Genomic DNA, 16,062 nt, shown 5'->3' with positions numbered 1-16,062 from the left:
TGCTCGGCCGTCTTATATCCTCCCCTCAGCGTCCTGTGATCAAAGCTGCTCCGGTGTGGATGTGTGAATGGGCGAGCCATCAGCCCCGGCTGGCACTGGAACAGCCGTGCGGCCGCTTCAGACGTCTGCGGGCCGGCCGGAGGTGTGAAGCCCTGACACCCGGGACGGTGCAGCGGCCGCAGGTCGCTGTAAGGAGGTTTTAATGGAATCTGCAAGCTCAATACACATCGCTAGAGAAAACATTTATCCGCTTTGGAATGGATGAAGCAATAACGGACCAGTAGCCATCAAAGGGAGACGGGCTGAAAGCTGCCATTTCCTCCAGGGGTCAGAGGCCCATGGGAGTTTGCAGTGTCTGCTAGAGCTAAATGATAAAAATACGAGTATTCAGCTGTTTCTGATAATCTCCAGTGAAGTTTTACTCTATTTTGCATAACCCATATGCAGAAAAATATATTTGCCTACATTTTAACAACACATTTTATTATATAGGCTATTTGGAGATAGAGAGGAAATGGACACTTTTATGTAGCCTATATTCTATGAGTTTACATTATGTACATGACGCAGAAATATATTTGATATAGAGAAGGTGGGAAACCGTATATTTTGAGCATTATACGGTTTCCCACCTTCTCTATTTCATATTTCTCTGACCCATTGGGAACCGATTTTTTCCACTGCCTTTTTGTGTGGATTCACAGAAATATATTTGACATTAGATATTTTTAAATGTAGTTTATATCAGGGTAGGCTATATTAAATTTGAAATTGAGCTAATCCCAAAATTCATTTGCTGATATTTCAAAATATATGTGGTCATCCCAGGATATTTTATACCTAAATATATTTACTTATATTTTCAAATAGCTTATAGGATTTATTATTCAAATTATATTTGTTTAAATTTTCACATATCTTACAGGATATATTATTCTGAATAAATTTACTTATATCTAAAATACACCTCAGAAATATAGCTCAGACTGTGTGTATGATCTGAACGGCCATTTATTTTTTATGCATATGAGAACACTATGCTTTGGTGATGCCATCTTTCAGTTAGGCCCATTAGTCAAAGAACGTAAGATATATGTTTTGTAAATCCTCAAGTCTTCTGAAGTCTGCTCCTCAACACTAATTTATAAAGGAAATGATGCATCCTACCCCATTCAGTGGCAACAAAGTCAACCTCAATACACAAACCTCAATTCAAAAGCATTCAGGAGTGGGCACTTGTTATTGAATGGCTTGCCTCCATTTGATTCAGAGGGGGGTCAAGTCAAGAGGTCAGGCAGCAGCACAGACAGACAGGCTAATTTGCTCATATGCATTTGCACAAGATTTGCAGGAATAAGCCTTCGATCCCATAAGTAACACTTTTTACCCCAACAATAAACATAATTCATTTTTATGTGACTGAATTTTACAGTGACCTCTAAGTATTTAGTTTAAATGCATTGATGTTTTGACTCATATTCTAACACATTGGTTGTGGGATGACATGATGACTATAATATAAATTCAGGGCATATTTAAGTATTTGGCCAGATTCAGATTACATTCAATAGTCATTTTTAGGAAGTAGCCTAGTCAAAATTCTTTCTGCACAACTTCTGTATCACAATTCTTCATAGATTTTTTTGTATTTTCAGTAAATCTTGAAGGATTTAGAGGATTCAGCTGTAACTGGGCTTAAGGCATTGAGGAGTAGACTGTATGTTTGGCTAAATGAGTCTAAGTCATTCAGGGTCTGAGTTATTAATCAGTCTCAAACTATCATGATCCTGCAAGATACCTTAAACATAGACTTGACAAACATTAATGATTGTTTATCCCTAGTAATTTTCCCTTGCATCTGTATGGGGAAATTACTATGGAGAAACAACTGTAGTCATTATGTCATTTTACATCCATAAATAATACTTATTGATCTCACCTTGACACATAAAGTATTCTCCTATTGGGTGTGCTTCTATAAGATAAAGGCATTCACAGTTCACAGGTTGCTTTGTCTGTCTGAAGGCCTTAACTCCATTTAGCTATTGCCTATGTGCACAGACCAGAGTGCTAACATCAGGCTGCTGAAGTTCCTGATCTTGTGTAATGGCCTGTGACAGTTCTTCTGAGGGCTACATGCTGATTGTAAAATGCACAGTATACTCATTTATCCATCTCTAGCCACAAAGCACATGAGTCGTGGACTATGAAAACCAGGCACTCTGCAAAGTGTTGAAAAGTGTTGTTTCTACTTGATGAAACAGATATGCATTTAATTTAGTGCTAATTTGTTAATAACTGGCATTATCCAATATTGATTTGCACATGCTACTGTTTGATATTTTAATTAGATTAAAAGGAGAGGGCAGTTCTAAGTTGATTAATGCAGATATTGTGGTTCACAGGCTGCACTTTCAAACATCAAACAGTAAAACCACCTGGGGATTTGTACTGGCCATCTCCAGTACAAGGCAACTGCCTCTTTGTAGACAAACATAGGCATATTCACACCTTTAAAGGCAGCCTGGCCACTATCCATTTAGCCCACAGACAGACAGGGAAGTTATCCTCAGAAGTTTGCAGGGATATGTCAAAATGTCAATGTTATGAGTTCAGTGTTTGCGTATTTGAAAGATCTGAAGGAACTACAAATGTTACATTTTCCTAAGAAAATGTGAATGTGATTGCTCAGTTATATGAAAGTGGTAAAGCATATGAAGTAGTGTAACCATGACCATGAAGACCATGAAGTACGTATATAGTCTGCCATGCATTTTATTGGGAAAGACACAACCTGCATACAAAATACAACAAGGACCACAAAATGTAGGCTACTGGCAAAAGTACTGAATTACAATCACTGCTGAATTATTTGAATAATCCAGCACCTGTTTTGTGCTTGTTTTGATTCAGAAGTAGGTTGCTTTTTGTTCTTTTGCTTGTGTATTTTTCACTCAGCACTGAGTTATGTATTTATTTATCTGGCTTTTGTATTGTCTGGGTTGAAAAAATAATTAAATTATCATTATTGTATAAATAGTTTATAAGAAATACGTATCATTAATGTTAAATTGACTGCAAAACATTTGTTATTGATTATTCTTTACAGAAAAAAAAAGCAACAATCGATCCATCCCCACCCCCTTCACCAACAGGATAAAATGAACAGATGACACATTGAAGTGAAAAATCAGTTTTCTTTTCTTTTCTGATGAACCAATGTTCCTACATTCACATGGCAAAGCTTTGTGAAGTAGTAAATTAGTACAGTCTGAAAATGACAACTCAAACCTCAAATCACAACTTAGTCCTTAGTCATTATCTTAGTCCAAAATACAAAACCTCTCAAGAATAGATTCAATTTGAGAACATAAGCTTTTGAAAATTGGCCTGAGACCTCAGTGCTGTCACAGAGAAATGAGTGGAAACAAGGACATTCCCTGAGACAGTTGTTGCCTCAAAGTGAGCATGTAGTATATGGGGTACGAGAAAAATGGGGGCTACAGAATAGAAATACTCAGTACATAATGTAGTGTCTAGTGTGTAAGGGAGAGAGAGAGAGAGAGCGAGAGAGAGAGAGAGAGAGAGAGAGAGAGAGGTGTAGTTGCATTTTTTGTTGCTGTTAATTTGTGTGGTGGACCAACACATGGAAATAATTACTGATATCTTCAAGCTCAGTAAATGCCGTTTCCTCGGCTACAGCAGTATTTCTACGTCATTATTTACATCCGAAACCAAAAAAAAAAATCTCCCGGAACTTCCGCTAAGTTGAACGGAAGTAGGTACGTGGCCGCTTCAGCTGACATTCTGCATGATGGCGACAGAGGTTCAGAGCGGCGACCTCGACAATGGCACTTCTAGCCGGCTCGAAGTCTCCATCGACGGCCTCACCCTCAGTCCCGATCCGGAGGGCGAGCAGGGACAGGTGGGCGAACCGGACCCCGAGCCCGCGGGACCCGAGACCGGCGAGCCGGGTGCCGCCGCGGGCGAAGAAGATGGGGAGGAAGGCGAGACTGCCAAATCTACGATAGAGAGGAAATGGGGCTTTGCTTTGCAAGAGCTTTACGGAATGGCCCTGAAATTTTTTAAAGGTATTTTATATTGGCGATCACCGTAAAGGCTTACCGCAGATGGCTAGATGGGTTTGAATTGTACGTTACATTATGAGATGAATCGCTCGCTAGCTGAGGTTGGGATAGCTAGCAGTTTGCTAGCTGCTGTCACCGCCGGGCTCCTGTTGTCATGCGAGCCGCAGCATTAGCTACTAGCCAATGTAGCCAGCAATGCTAACAAGCTGCTAGCAGGCTGCCTAAAGCTAAATCAATGCTTTGATCACGACAGTTAGCCACACATATAGATACACGATCAAGGTATCCGCACCGCTGCTTGCCTTGGCTGTGGCCTGAGCGCATATTCACCCAGACTGTTGGCTATACTCTGGGTTTAGCCAGGGTAACTTGACATGTCATGAGTCAGTAAGTCATGCGACTGCTCTACATAGTTAGTGATCTATGAAGCTCACCTTTCTGAATGAATAGGGACTCGGTGATTTGTTTGGGAAATTTACGTTGACAGAAACACACAATCCGCTGCCATTCATTGCCCCGTTGGCTGCGACTGAAGGGGGGTGTGCATGTAACTCATTACACACCGAGTTCCTGACACCAAAGCTCCTGCTCTAGCTGTAGTAACGTTAGTTCCTTGGAGAAATTTGCACACATGAGCAGTGTAAGTCTCAGCTCAACTTGTTAAAAACGGTTTCCAGTGCTTTCTCAGGCCGGGCTGTGCAGTGCTCACAGGGCTTAGTTACTACTCGCCTGTGTTTTACAACCTAATTGCCTCCTGTCTACACTACTCCCATGCTGCTACTGCTCTTGGCAGAAAATCAAAGAAAAAGTGCAAGTGGATCACTTCTTTTTGTGATCTGCATGCATACAAGCCGGTAGGCCATTCCACCTGGAAAGTCTGAGCTAACAGCATCACTTCAGATTTTCTATTCACATATACTACAGTCATACAATTTTGCATGCTGTGCATTCACTATACAGCTTGAAGAATTTATGCTACTGCAATACATCACTATATTTAAGTTTATTTGAGTTCTTTTCATCTCACTCATAGATTTGACAGTGAGGACTAGGTTATTAAAGCAGCACAGCTTAACCAACATGTAGCAATTACTCTGATCTAAACCTATTAGCTTGTCAGCCTTAGAGGAAGTTTCCTAAATGACAATCATGCCTTTCTTGCCCCGCCTTACCTGTAGAGGAAAAGGCCAAGTAATTCTCCAACACAAGGTGTACTCAACGGTCACTTTGCAAACATCCTGAGGTTCATGAGTCAGCCATTTTGCACACTGGCCATTTTTATTGTTTTTATTATAAGAGCAGAGTACTTCAGATGACATGAGACTATGCAAACAGGTTCTGCACCTGCTTGCCTCCCTGTGCAATAGTAATCTGGGCATTGTATTTTTAGCTGGCTAGGGTTTGGCCTTATGCATTGGGTTGTATTGACATATCTCACCTCATTCGATCTAGTTTGAATAGAGGCTTCACTCTGAGAAAAGTGATCTTGGCATATTGATTGTTGTTAAATTTAATGCTTCTCTGTGGAGGCATAAAGTGTCTAGGCTTGCTTCAAAGAGCACAAGAAAAAGTGTAGTTGTTGTTGTTATGTACCCTGTAGTCTGGGAACAAACAGAGTATGAAACCTTATATGCTACAAATGTTGCAGCTTCCACATTGTACAAAGAAAGGTGTAGGCTAGGATATAAGCATTCACTAGCATTTTCCACTGCATAAACTCTTTCACTGACATACAAATGAATGCAGAGTATTTCCATGTTCCTGTTCTCAGATAAAGATGGAAAGGCCTTCCACCCAACCTACGAGGAGAAGCTTCGACTGGTGGCTCTGCACAAACAGGTGTTACTGGGCCCTTACAACCCAGACGCCTCGCCGGAGGTGGGCTTCTTTGATGTCCTGGGCAACGACCGCAGGTAACCTGAGCAGACAGCTCTCTGTGTGGGCGTGTGTGTCCGTGCAGGTGACCTTTGAACTCTGGCCGGCCATCCAGCCTCAGCGCTCCGCTGTGTTTCAGTAACCAGGAAACAGCACAGAGCAGAGCTTTCTCTCTCTTGCTCTGTCCCTCTCTCACTCATTCCTTAGCTCGCTCTCTCTCTCTCTCTCTCTCTCTCTCTCTCTCTCTCTCTCTCTCTCTCTCTCTCTCTCTCTCTCTCTCTCTCTCTCTCTCTCTCTCTCACTAACTCACTCACACACACACGTCTGTCCATTCACAATCCATTTCAGAAGGCATGAGCAAACCTTTGACATCTGTTATTCCTGCCACATACTCAATAATTTTCATTTATAAAAGGTTCACTTATGCACAATGTTGTTCTCATTGTGCACAACTCAAAATAGTTTTTTATGGAAAATTGGTCATGATTGCTAAAATCATCACGTTTACATTGATTCTCTCTAATGTTCTGGGATTAATTAAAAGCTAAAACTAATTTCTATCATTATGTTAGGTATGAGTGCTTCAGATATAATTTTCCCTTATATATTTTTCCCCCTGTTTTTTTTTATCATATTCTTTGAAGAAAAAACATACCATGGAATTTTAAGTCAAATAAAGTCAAAGAACATTCTGCGGCCCAGTGTGTCCAGCTGCCTCTCTTGTCTGTCCTCACCTCCCACTCTGTCTGTAGGAAAGAGTGGGCCGTCCTGGGGAACATGGAGAAGGAGGAGGCCATGGTGGAGTTTGTCAAGCTGCTCAACAAGTGCTGTAACCTCTTTGCTCCCTACGTCACCTCGCACAAGATCGAGAAGGAGGAGCAGGAGAGGAAACGGTAAGATGTCCGGCTTCAGTTCCCCTGGGGAAGATGCCCCCGCTACAGTGTCTAAAAACAGACTCAGGTTCAGTTTGTCCTATATGCAACTGGCAAAGCAGCATTTCTTCTGGGTGGATGGATTATATCTGGCACTATTATATCCCCTTGTTTGTGTTTCTTGAAAGCTGTAGAGTTAACTGTGACATGGTTTTCACAAAACATAGGAAAGTATTTTATGGACAGAAGGTTTATCATGTTTTCTAATACGCATCTTTCATGCGCATCATTTTCATCCCTCATTTCGCTCTGTGTCATTCTCCAGGAAAGAGGAGGAGGAGCGCCAGCGGCTGGAGGAAGAGGAGAGGGAGCGGCAAAGGCAGGAAGAGGAGAGACGGAGGCGTGAGGAGGAGGAGCGGCTGAAGAGGGAGGAAGAGGAAAGGAGGCAGGCAGAGGAGGAGAGGCTACGGGTTGAGCAGCAGAAGTACGTGTGTGTGTGTGTGTGTTCATATGTGCTTGGGCTTTGGTGAAGGGAAGGGGACGCTCTGCACCAGCTGTAACCCCAGTATGACACCTATGCTCCTCTCCCTCCCCTCCTTCAAAGTCTTAATTTAATGTAACATGATGCATTATTGATCCCTGTAGAGAAATGATTTTTTCACCCCCTCTCAGCGACAGAGCAGCACCTCTTCAGTGTCTTGCTCAAGGACACTTAAGCGGAGCGGGTGCTTGGCTTGAACCTGGTCCTCCAGTTGAAGAACCGTCTCCCGACTCACCACACCACCACACTCTCTTGTTTTCTGTCTACACCTCCTCGCTCTCAACCCTCCTCCCCTTCCCCCCTATTTCCATCTTCACTAACTCCATGCCCCTCTTCTGTTCCCCAGACAACAGATCATGGCGGCACTGAATGCCCAGACAGCGGTGCAGTTCCAGCAGTACGCTGCCCAACAATACCCCAACAGCCCGGAGCAGCAGCTGGGCCTCATCCGTCAGCTACAGGAGCAGCACTACCAGCAGTACATGCAGCAGCTCTACCAGGTCCAGCTGGCCCAGCAACAGGTAGGGGCGGATTGACAGACCGAGGGGTAGGCATTGATGCAAGTAAGGCTGCACTGCACAATTAATCGTATATAATTATTTCAGGCTCCGCAATTAATAATTGTAGGCAATTGGCAATATTGAAACATTCCATTTAAACTCAAACATGAATTGAAGAAGATGAAGATCAAGGTCTGAAATTAACACCCGCTACTAAATCAGTAAGGGCCACCTGCCACACTGGCTGGTAAGGTTTTGAGATAACATTTAAATGGTTTTGTTACACAGTTGCTAACATTATTCCCATGTGGCGACACATAGCAGGTGTTACGCCACTAAAAAGAAAAAAAAACCAAGACTAAGACAAAAAACATGCATTGTATAAATGAGTGAGCAGGGTTTACATTAAAACTCACACACTAACTGATTCTGTACACAAAGTAGCATTGAAAATAGGTAGGGACATATTTTTATGAAAAATGTATATTCATTAATTTGGCTGGTAAATCAGTTTGTTCATTTTGGACACTGTTCAAGATATTGATACAAGATGCAAAAAGAACAATAAAATAATTTTGTTCCTCAAATAATCAAGACTAATAATTGTGAGTGCATTATTGAGCAAAACAATCAGGATAATCATTCTAGGCATACTCTTACAGCCCTACATGCATGCAGATGTTCAGGTCTTATGCTTGCAGCAGCACAGGTCCAGTGCTCCAGTTCCTTCCACATGCAGCATGGTTTTGATTTATCGCCCTGGCTTGGTTTACAACATCTTCAGTCGGTGCCCTCTCCCTCTCCCTCTCCCTCTCGCTCCAGGCGGCCTTACAGAAGCAGCAGGAGGATGCGGTGGTGCAGGCCACTCTGGAGGCCAGCAGCTGCAGCAGCGGCGAACCCGGCCCCGCCTTGGCCCTGGCAGCAGCACCGCTGTGTGCAGCGTCGCCACCGGCTGGCGAGGAAGCCCCTACCGTCAATGGAGGCCAGTCGGATTCCTATTCGGAGAGCATGGACCGGGAACCTGAGCCCGAGCCTGCAGAGGAGGTCTCAGAGAACGGGCCTTTACTAGGTTGGTGGGCCATAGATGGATGGGTCTCATTAAAACACACACACATACACACACTGACTGTTGACTTCAACCAGAAAGAATCTGCATTATGCGCTGTTATGCGCAGCTATTGGGTGCAGAGAAGGGGGAGAAAGCTCTCTGTCACACAAACAAAGCTTTGTACCAAACCAGAAACTCTATCCTTATCTGCTGTGTCCTTGGTGATGTGACCTGGAGGGCAGGGAGGAGATGAGCGGGGACAAGTGATACATGATAGTCTCTCCCCAGCCTGCTGACTGGTTTAGGTATCGTCCGTCCAGTTTTTGCTTACAGGCGAGTGAGCACTCATACCAGAAATAAACGAGACCCTGGCTTGATTCCAGACCACAAACAAGCATCCTTCACCCAACTAAATGTGCTGTGACTGCTCATTCTGAATGTAATGTTTAACAGCGGGAGGATAGATGGATAGAAAGATAAGATTAATGTCCGATTGCAAAAGGAAAATCTTTACCATGATTCACATGTGTGCATGCATTTATGCACACACGCAGGCACACCCAGCATAGACAGACGGCATACTTGGCCTGTTCTGTTCTTGGCCAGTCTACATAGCATAAATCATGCTGTTTTGACATTTAAAGTCCATGTGTAAGAAATCAGTTATCTTCTGAGATGAAATTTCACGTTTATCAGTTCTTTCTATCCAATAGGAACCCTGTGTTAGCATGATGAAGATGTTTTTATCTTATATCTTTAATAACTAGTTTTGATTTGATTTGATTGTATTTTTTATCTCAACCATATTCTTGCTGCAAAGACCCAGTTTCCCCTCAGAGATTAATGGAGTTCATCTTAAACTTAAAGTATTAACATAGAATATGAAACCTCTCATAACAGCAGACTCCCCGCCGGTGATAGCTGCTCCCTCCATGTGGACACGGCCGCAGATCAAGGACTTCAAGGAGAAAATCCGGCAGGACGCCGACAGTGTGATCACGGTGGGCCGCGGTGAGGTGGTGACGGTGCGCGTGCCCACCCACGAGGAGGGGTCCTACCTGTTCTGGGAGTTCGCCACGGACTACTACGACATCGGCTTCGGGGTCTTCTTCGAGTGGACGGACGCCGCCTCTGCCTCGGTCAGCGTGCACGTGTCCGAGTCCAGTGATGAGGATGAGGACGATGAAGGTGAGGTGTGGGTGGGGAGTATGTACGAGTGAGACTCATAAAGATATTCAAGCTATCAACCTAGTTGTATTTTGCACACCTATCATCTATGCATCTTTTGCTATTTATCAGCGTAATTAGCTGTTAAGCCTAGGTCAAACTACTAAGACTGTTCAGTTCAGACTAAATGACTGGTCTGATTGCCATCCCATCGGGAGGCTGTTCACACTACACGACGGGACAAAGATGGGGCGTCACACACATCAAGATGAGGGATCACACACTAACAGATTCTGTCATTCAAAAACGTTTTCCTGTTCGTCCACAACAGTTTACTGTAAATGCAATTAGACCTACAAAATAGGTGTTCTATTGTTCTGATCCAGGCTCGCTGCCATTTTATCCTTGCTGATATAAACTATCTATGAGTTGGTGGAGGTGTTGTTAAAAGTGACTTTTCTCTTGGTTTGTGTTCTTTTTCTTCCCTCTTGAACTAAATTCCAATTGGCTGTTACCAGTGCCACTCTCACATTTCAGTCCTGTACCGCTTCACACTAGACGAGCCTGACCAGACAAAATCAATCATGTTTGAAAAAATCACAGTGGACCATATGACCAGAGTCGTTGAGGCTGAGTGCTCCCACTGCAGCCCCGACTAACCCAGATTCAGATTGGGTTTAGAATCTGTGTTAAAATCGCCTTGTGTGACCTGGGCTTCTACCCTTGAACAGTTCTTCAGCTCTGAATGTATACCGCACCTAGTCCCGCACCTAGTATGCCAATCTGGTATTGTGTAACAGTCTTGTAATGTGCTAGCACCACTTCAGCCAGGTGAAATTTTGGGTGTGCCAGTTGCACTTGGCAAATAAAAAGCGAGTCTGATATCTGATGTAGTTACGATGGTCTAATGGTGTTGGATGTGTTGTTCAATGGCTCAGTTCTTCATGAGTAGGCTTTGTTAGGATAATGATAGCAGTGCACAGATAGTCAAGTGGTTAATTTCCCTGCTTCATGCCTCTACTGGCTTAGTATCAAACCCTGCCAGAGCTTTCTCTCCTGTCTCTCTCTTACTCTCTGTCCCTGGCTATAATGTAGCCATTTGAAAAGGTGAGAGACTCATTGGTCACTGCTTTGTTTCTCTCCTTCTTTCCTCCATTGACTTTATGTATCGTTGTTTTTCACCCACTCTCAGGTGACCCCCCTAATGAGGAGGAGAAGGCCAAGAAGGAGGCGGGCAAGCCCCAGGTGGACGAGATCGTGCCGGTGTACCGGCGGGACTGTCATGAGGAGGTGTACGCCGGCAGCCACCAGTACCCCGGCCGTGGGGTCTACCTGCTCAAGTTCGACAACTCCTATTCGCTCTGGCGCTCCAAGAGTGTTTACTACAGAGTCTACTACACCAGATAAGCCTGAACACAGACACCGGGGGGAGCCAAGGAGTGTGTATGTGTGTGTAAGTAAGTGTATGTGTGGGTGGGGGTGTGTGTGCGCAACGGCAGCCTGTGTGCCTGTGTGTGCGACGGAGAAAGCGATGCCAGATCCATTCTGGACAGAACCACCAGAGGGCGACAAAGAGACACGTCTAGAGCTCTAGTTCGGAGATTGGACTTCTATATGTGTGTGTGTGGATGTATGTTTGTATGTCCCAGGATGCACCCATGCTAGAGCCTCTCACTGAGCCCTTGGAAGGAGCGTGTGTATTCCTGTAGTGTATTCACCACCTGTCCTTGCTGCGCTCACATAGAGACCAAACTGTAGGACTTTGCTTTCATATTGTATTTTACTTCTTTTCACCCCGGGCCCCTCTATGTCACCATTGAACCCCCTGACCCATACTGTCCGACGTGGCCTTCCGGCTGCTTCTGCCCCGAGTGACGCTTTCTTAACTTCGAGCTGGAACCTGGCCAGTCCAGGTTTTCCTGTCGGTCGGGTGGTAATAGTGGTCGTTTGTCCCATGAGAACAGAGGTACTCCAATGTTGAAAATCAAATATTACAGATGCACTACAGAACACTATGCCTTTGTTCCACAGAGGCTCTGGGCCTCAGAGTCACACACACTCACACACACATAAGAAACACCAGTGTACACAAAGTTAGTCACCCCTCTAGTTGTAAAACAGTAGTCCCACACTCTCTTCCCTGCCCACCGTGTGTATGATATGCAGATCTGAGAGGATTGCATTGGTGGAAGCAGTGCGCTTCTTCGCTTCTCACCGGACAGAAACCGTCTGTTCATCACCCTCATTGCTTGATGCAATCCTCTCAGATCGACAGAAGTGCACCAGGAGTAGGTTATAGGATTCTTTTTGGGGATTTGAGTCTACTGACTTGAGCTTATGAAGGACGGACGAAGAAGGCATTTTACGGTTCAGGGTGGGCAAAATTGGTCAGGGGTGTAAGGGAGTGAGTACACAATAACATGCACATGGGAAAATATGTTTGAGGGCCTTCCGGTCCTGCAAAGTCAAGCATCTCAGTATGAGATACAGCGTAAGAGAAATGAGATTGTGTCTAAAAACAAAGCATTTAATAAATATTTATTATTCTCCCTTTCTCTTAGGATAGATATAATTTTTGTGTCTGTGCGATGCTGTTTCAGTTTATTTCATCTCCAAGCAGTTGCCTCAGTGCTTCTCGGGGGCCACGTCCCCTTTACTTTTCCACGTTTCCTTTCCCACATGATGACTTGGAGGATCTAGAGGATGACCGCATTAAGTCATCGGCTATCCAGATCTCTTGCTCATCAGGTCATATCAAAAAACAGAGTCAAGGAAAAGAAGCTAGTTAAAAGTATTGGGACAGATGTCATGTTAATGTCTGAGAGGTTCTGCTGTTGATCACTCTGTGTAGCGTATGTCGTTTGGAGATGCTATGTTGAGTTATGACACAAGTGACAGCTAACAACTCAGATTTCATATTCCATGTTTGTTTCGGGGTTATGTCACTGTTACATCTCTACAGTGCTCAGAAATTGAAAATCTGTGACCCAAAATACCCAGTATTTCTGTACCTTTCTTTCTTTGTGATATGAATCAACTGAATTGGTCATCTCAAATATGGTATTGTGAAAAAACTGAGACAATGTAGACTCATTCTCGTGTCTTGGGTGATGTGGTTGCTTACTAACTTAGTTGTGACATCTAAGTGAATATAAAAGCTGGATTTTCAACTTTTTTTTAAAGTTTATTTCTTTGCCACAATTTAGTCGTGTTCTGTTGTTTCACCTCACATGGCATTTGCATGCTTTGTGTATCACTTGTCCAAAACCTACCACCTAGGTGCATTGTCAGCAATGCTGTATGAACTGTGTTCTATCTACTTCTGGAAGATGGTTGCTGAATGGGGAATCATTCATGTTTTTGGGCTTGGTCCCTGTTCAGTGGGCGTCAGAGACATTTGGTTTCACTTTATCACACTGATCGAGCTGAGGATTATTGTACATTTTTGTTATGTGTATATGCAACCGAAGTTTAAAGACACTGAGGCTGAATAACTTGCATCTAATCCCAAGCCAAATTAATTAATCCTCCAGTGTCCTTGCTGAGTGTCAATTGGTCAAAGCATATGAATCGGAGGTAGGTCCTGCCTCTTGTCCATACAATGAATTGTGTAACAAAATGTCACTACCTATGGTATAGCCAAGCCATTAAGTTCAAGAAATACCCAATATGTTCTGATGTGTAATGTTCATTTTTCTGAAGTACTTACTGCTCACCAAATGGTGTTGAGATGACTTGTTCAAGCCTTGTATGTAAATAATTCTATAAATGAGTTTATGTATGGGTTTTTAGATGTGGGAGAAGGCCATGGGTTTGAGAATCAATGCACTGTAAAGTATGGTGAATGAGATATATGTACATTTTACCCCAAATGAAAGTCCAAAACTCTTCGGAAGTGTAAAAGTGAAAGACTCTATTGACATGACAGAAAAGCTCATCTTTTTGTATTGCTTTGACTTGTTTGGATCTCTTATGAGTTGGAAGATCTTTTTGGGCATATATTTAATCTTGATTAAACTTATGTTCATCTCTAGTACTGGACAGTTTGTCTCTTTCTTTCCATTTTCATTCTTTGAATTTCACACTGTCGGGGTTAATTCTGAAGTGTATCTTTTGTGCCTTTTAAGTTTCCTCAGATATTCACCTTCACCACCTCGACGGAACATCAGAGGAAAATTGCGGTTGCCTCCCTTTGGCCTCCTGGGTTGAACTTTGACCTTGACCTCATATTGAGGGGGAGGCCTCTTTTCAGTTCGTTTTGCTGAGAAGAAGAGAGCGATTTAAAATTAGATATAAGAAAGTGCCAACATTGGAATGTGTGAAGCCACCAAAGACTTCCTTGGAACAACACAACCGCCTTGGCGTGGCCTTTTTTCCGCTGGTGGCGAATGTGTCATCCACACGCTGTTTTCCTGTTCGACACATTTTGTGCTGAAGGCAGGAAAAAGTGCGGATGTTACTCATATTCAGAAGACAATCTGTGTTGTCTGTCATGTGTTTCAGAGTGCATGTGGGATGTTACAACAGAGAAAGGAAGAGGCATCAGCGGTCCAGAGGACAGCTGCATCAGCTCTTCCACTGTACTGTTGAGTAACTCTTCCAACTGTTGCCACAGAGAGCATAGTAGCTAAAGAGGAATTTGAAGATTTCCAGTTAGTTGTGGAATGAGAAAACACTGGCAGTGGAAACAGAGTCGCTCACAAGAAATGCATTAAATGCCACATGCAGCACACATAGCACAGGAGCGTGACAGGCAGCTTTTGAAGTTGCTGTGTTCACTTTAATACAGCAGGGGGCATATTATGTTCAGTCCAGAGACATGTTTTGCCAACTGGACATTGTCAACCACTATTATTCAAAAGAGTGTGTCACTGCACTTGTGGCTTGTATTCTGTTACTGAGCTGGGAAACCACTGATGAGAGTTTGCTGTCTGGAATTCAAAGAGCAATGGTAGGAATGCTGGACGGTGGACACTGGCCCTGGACAAACATGCCTTGCGCACACACACACACACACACACACACTCACAGATGATAAATCAGAGACAAGTGTTCACACAATGTGTTGTCCAGGGTTTATTTTAAAGGGTATGAGTAACATTATTCATTGACAGGGCAGAGTACTGTGTTCGCCTCCATCGGCAGGCCTCTGGATTATTAAACTCATTATAAAACAGATAGTTCCGGTCCTCAGTTCTGATTGGCTCAGTCACGTTCAAAGCTGTTGTAAAATACCCACTAAACGCACACCTCTGACCGCATAACAGCTCATTGAAATATTAATGCGCTAACCGAAATTCACTACTCACACCGGCTGGCTAATTATGTGTCGCATAGCGACCACTGTGCTTAGCTACTGTTGAAAAACTATATTGCTTGGCGGAAGAATAACTAAATTATTATGGAACAGATTGAAAAGAAAAGATTTACTGAACATTTGCGTCGTTCCTTTTTTATTAATACTCGTGTAGGCTTCAACTGCGTTTTGCTCCTATATCACAGGAAAACACGACCTTTCGTGGCTCATTGCTCAGGCGAGGCTTTAGATAATTTAAAACAGGTATTTCACAAACTTTTTCACTGTAAGAACCCATAAAAAATGATATTTTGGCCTAAGGGACCCTGTCTGAGAATATTTTGCCGTTAGCTATGACTTTATACAGCTTTATAGGTCTATAACTGTCTAATATTCTGTAGGTGGGGAGGCAAGAGTGGGGATTTTAAACCTATGAACAAAATAGTTAGTCTTGTTGAGGGTAAAATATGAGTGCAATTAAACTACTTAGTTTCTTGGGAACTACACTCTGGGAACTATTTTCTAGAAATAAAGAAGAAAAAAACGGACGCAGTAGAGACGAAATCCAGTCCTGGTTTCCCACCAAGCCGCTCCACTGACTGCAAAGGGAAGCAGGTAAACTCTCATCCCTTCCAACTGATCTGTATAACTGGCTCCGGTTCCAGTTGCTACAGG

The 16,062-nt window shown here is 43.4% G+C and overlaps 1 protein-coding gene across 3 annotated transcripts; it reads left to right on the top strand.

The window, feature by feature from the left end:
- Positions 1 to 3,788: 3,788 nt before the first annotated feature.
- On the top strand, positions 3,789 to 14,116 carry acbd3 (acyl-Coenzyme A binding domain containing 3). Of its 3 annotated transcripts, XM_071541752.1 has the most exons (10): positions 3,789 to 4,091; positions 5,860 to 6,001; positions 6,716 to 6,856; positions 7,161 to 7,319; positions 7,723 to 7,897; positions 8,699 to 8,768; positions 8,817 to 8,945; positions 9,825 to 10,119; positions 10,773 to 10,779; positions 11,301 to 14,116. In XM_071541752.1, the coding sequence occupies exons 1-10, from the start codon at positions 3,812 to 3,814 to the stop codon at positions 11,496 to 11,498; spliced, it is 1,596 nt and encodes a 531-aa protein (XP_071397853.1). In that variant the 5' UTR covers positions 3,789 to 3,811; the 3' UTR covers positions 11,499 to 14,116. The 3 variants fall into 3 exon arrangements, with proteins under 3 accessions (XP_071397853.1, XP_071397851.1, XP_071397850.1); XM_071541750.1 differs by lacking the exon at positions 10,773 to 10,779 and having other exon boundaries at positions 8,699 to 8,759; positions 9,825 to 10,112; positions 11,284 to 14,116; XM_071541749.1 differs by lacking the exon at positions 10,773 to 10,779 and having other exon boundaries at positions 8,699 to 8,945; positions 9,825 to 10,112; positions 11,284 to 14,116.
- Positions 14,117 to 16,062: the final 1,946 nt, after the last annotated feature.

Source organism: Centroberyx affinis, unplaced genomic scaffold (genome assembly GCF_046629955.1).
Source record: "Centroberyx affinis isolate AG114_WGS23_722 - 3 ecotype Tasmania unplaced genomic scaffold, CSIRO-AGI_Caff_v1 ptg003948l_1, whole genome shotgun sequence".
Classification (NCBI taxonomy): domain Eukaryota; kingdom Metazoa; phylum Chordata; class Actinopteri; order Beryciformes; family Berycidae; genus Centroberyx; species Centroberyx affinis.
The sequence above is the reverse complement of the archived record's forward strand: the minus strand, read 5'-3'. Positions and strand labels throughout refer to the sequence as shown.

Bases quoted from the DNA above. Each gene is read 5' to 3' on its own strand.
- acbd3 (XM_071541749.1), top strand. From the start codon at position 3,812: ATGATGGCGACAGAGGTTCAGAGCGGCGACCTCGACAATGGCACTTCT. The intron at 7,898-8,698 runs GTAGGGGCGGAT...CTCTCGCTCCAG, and splicing joins TCCAGCTGGCCCAGCAACAG to GCGGCCTTACAGAAGCAGCA. The intron at 8,946-9,824 runs GTTGGTGGGCCA...CTCTCATAACAG, and splicing joins AGAGAACGGGCCTTTACTAG to CAGACTCCCCGCCGGTGATA.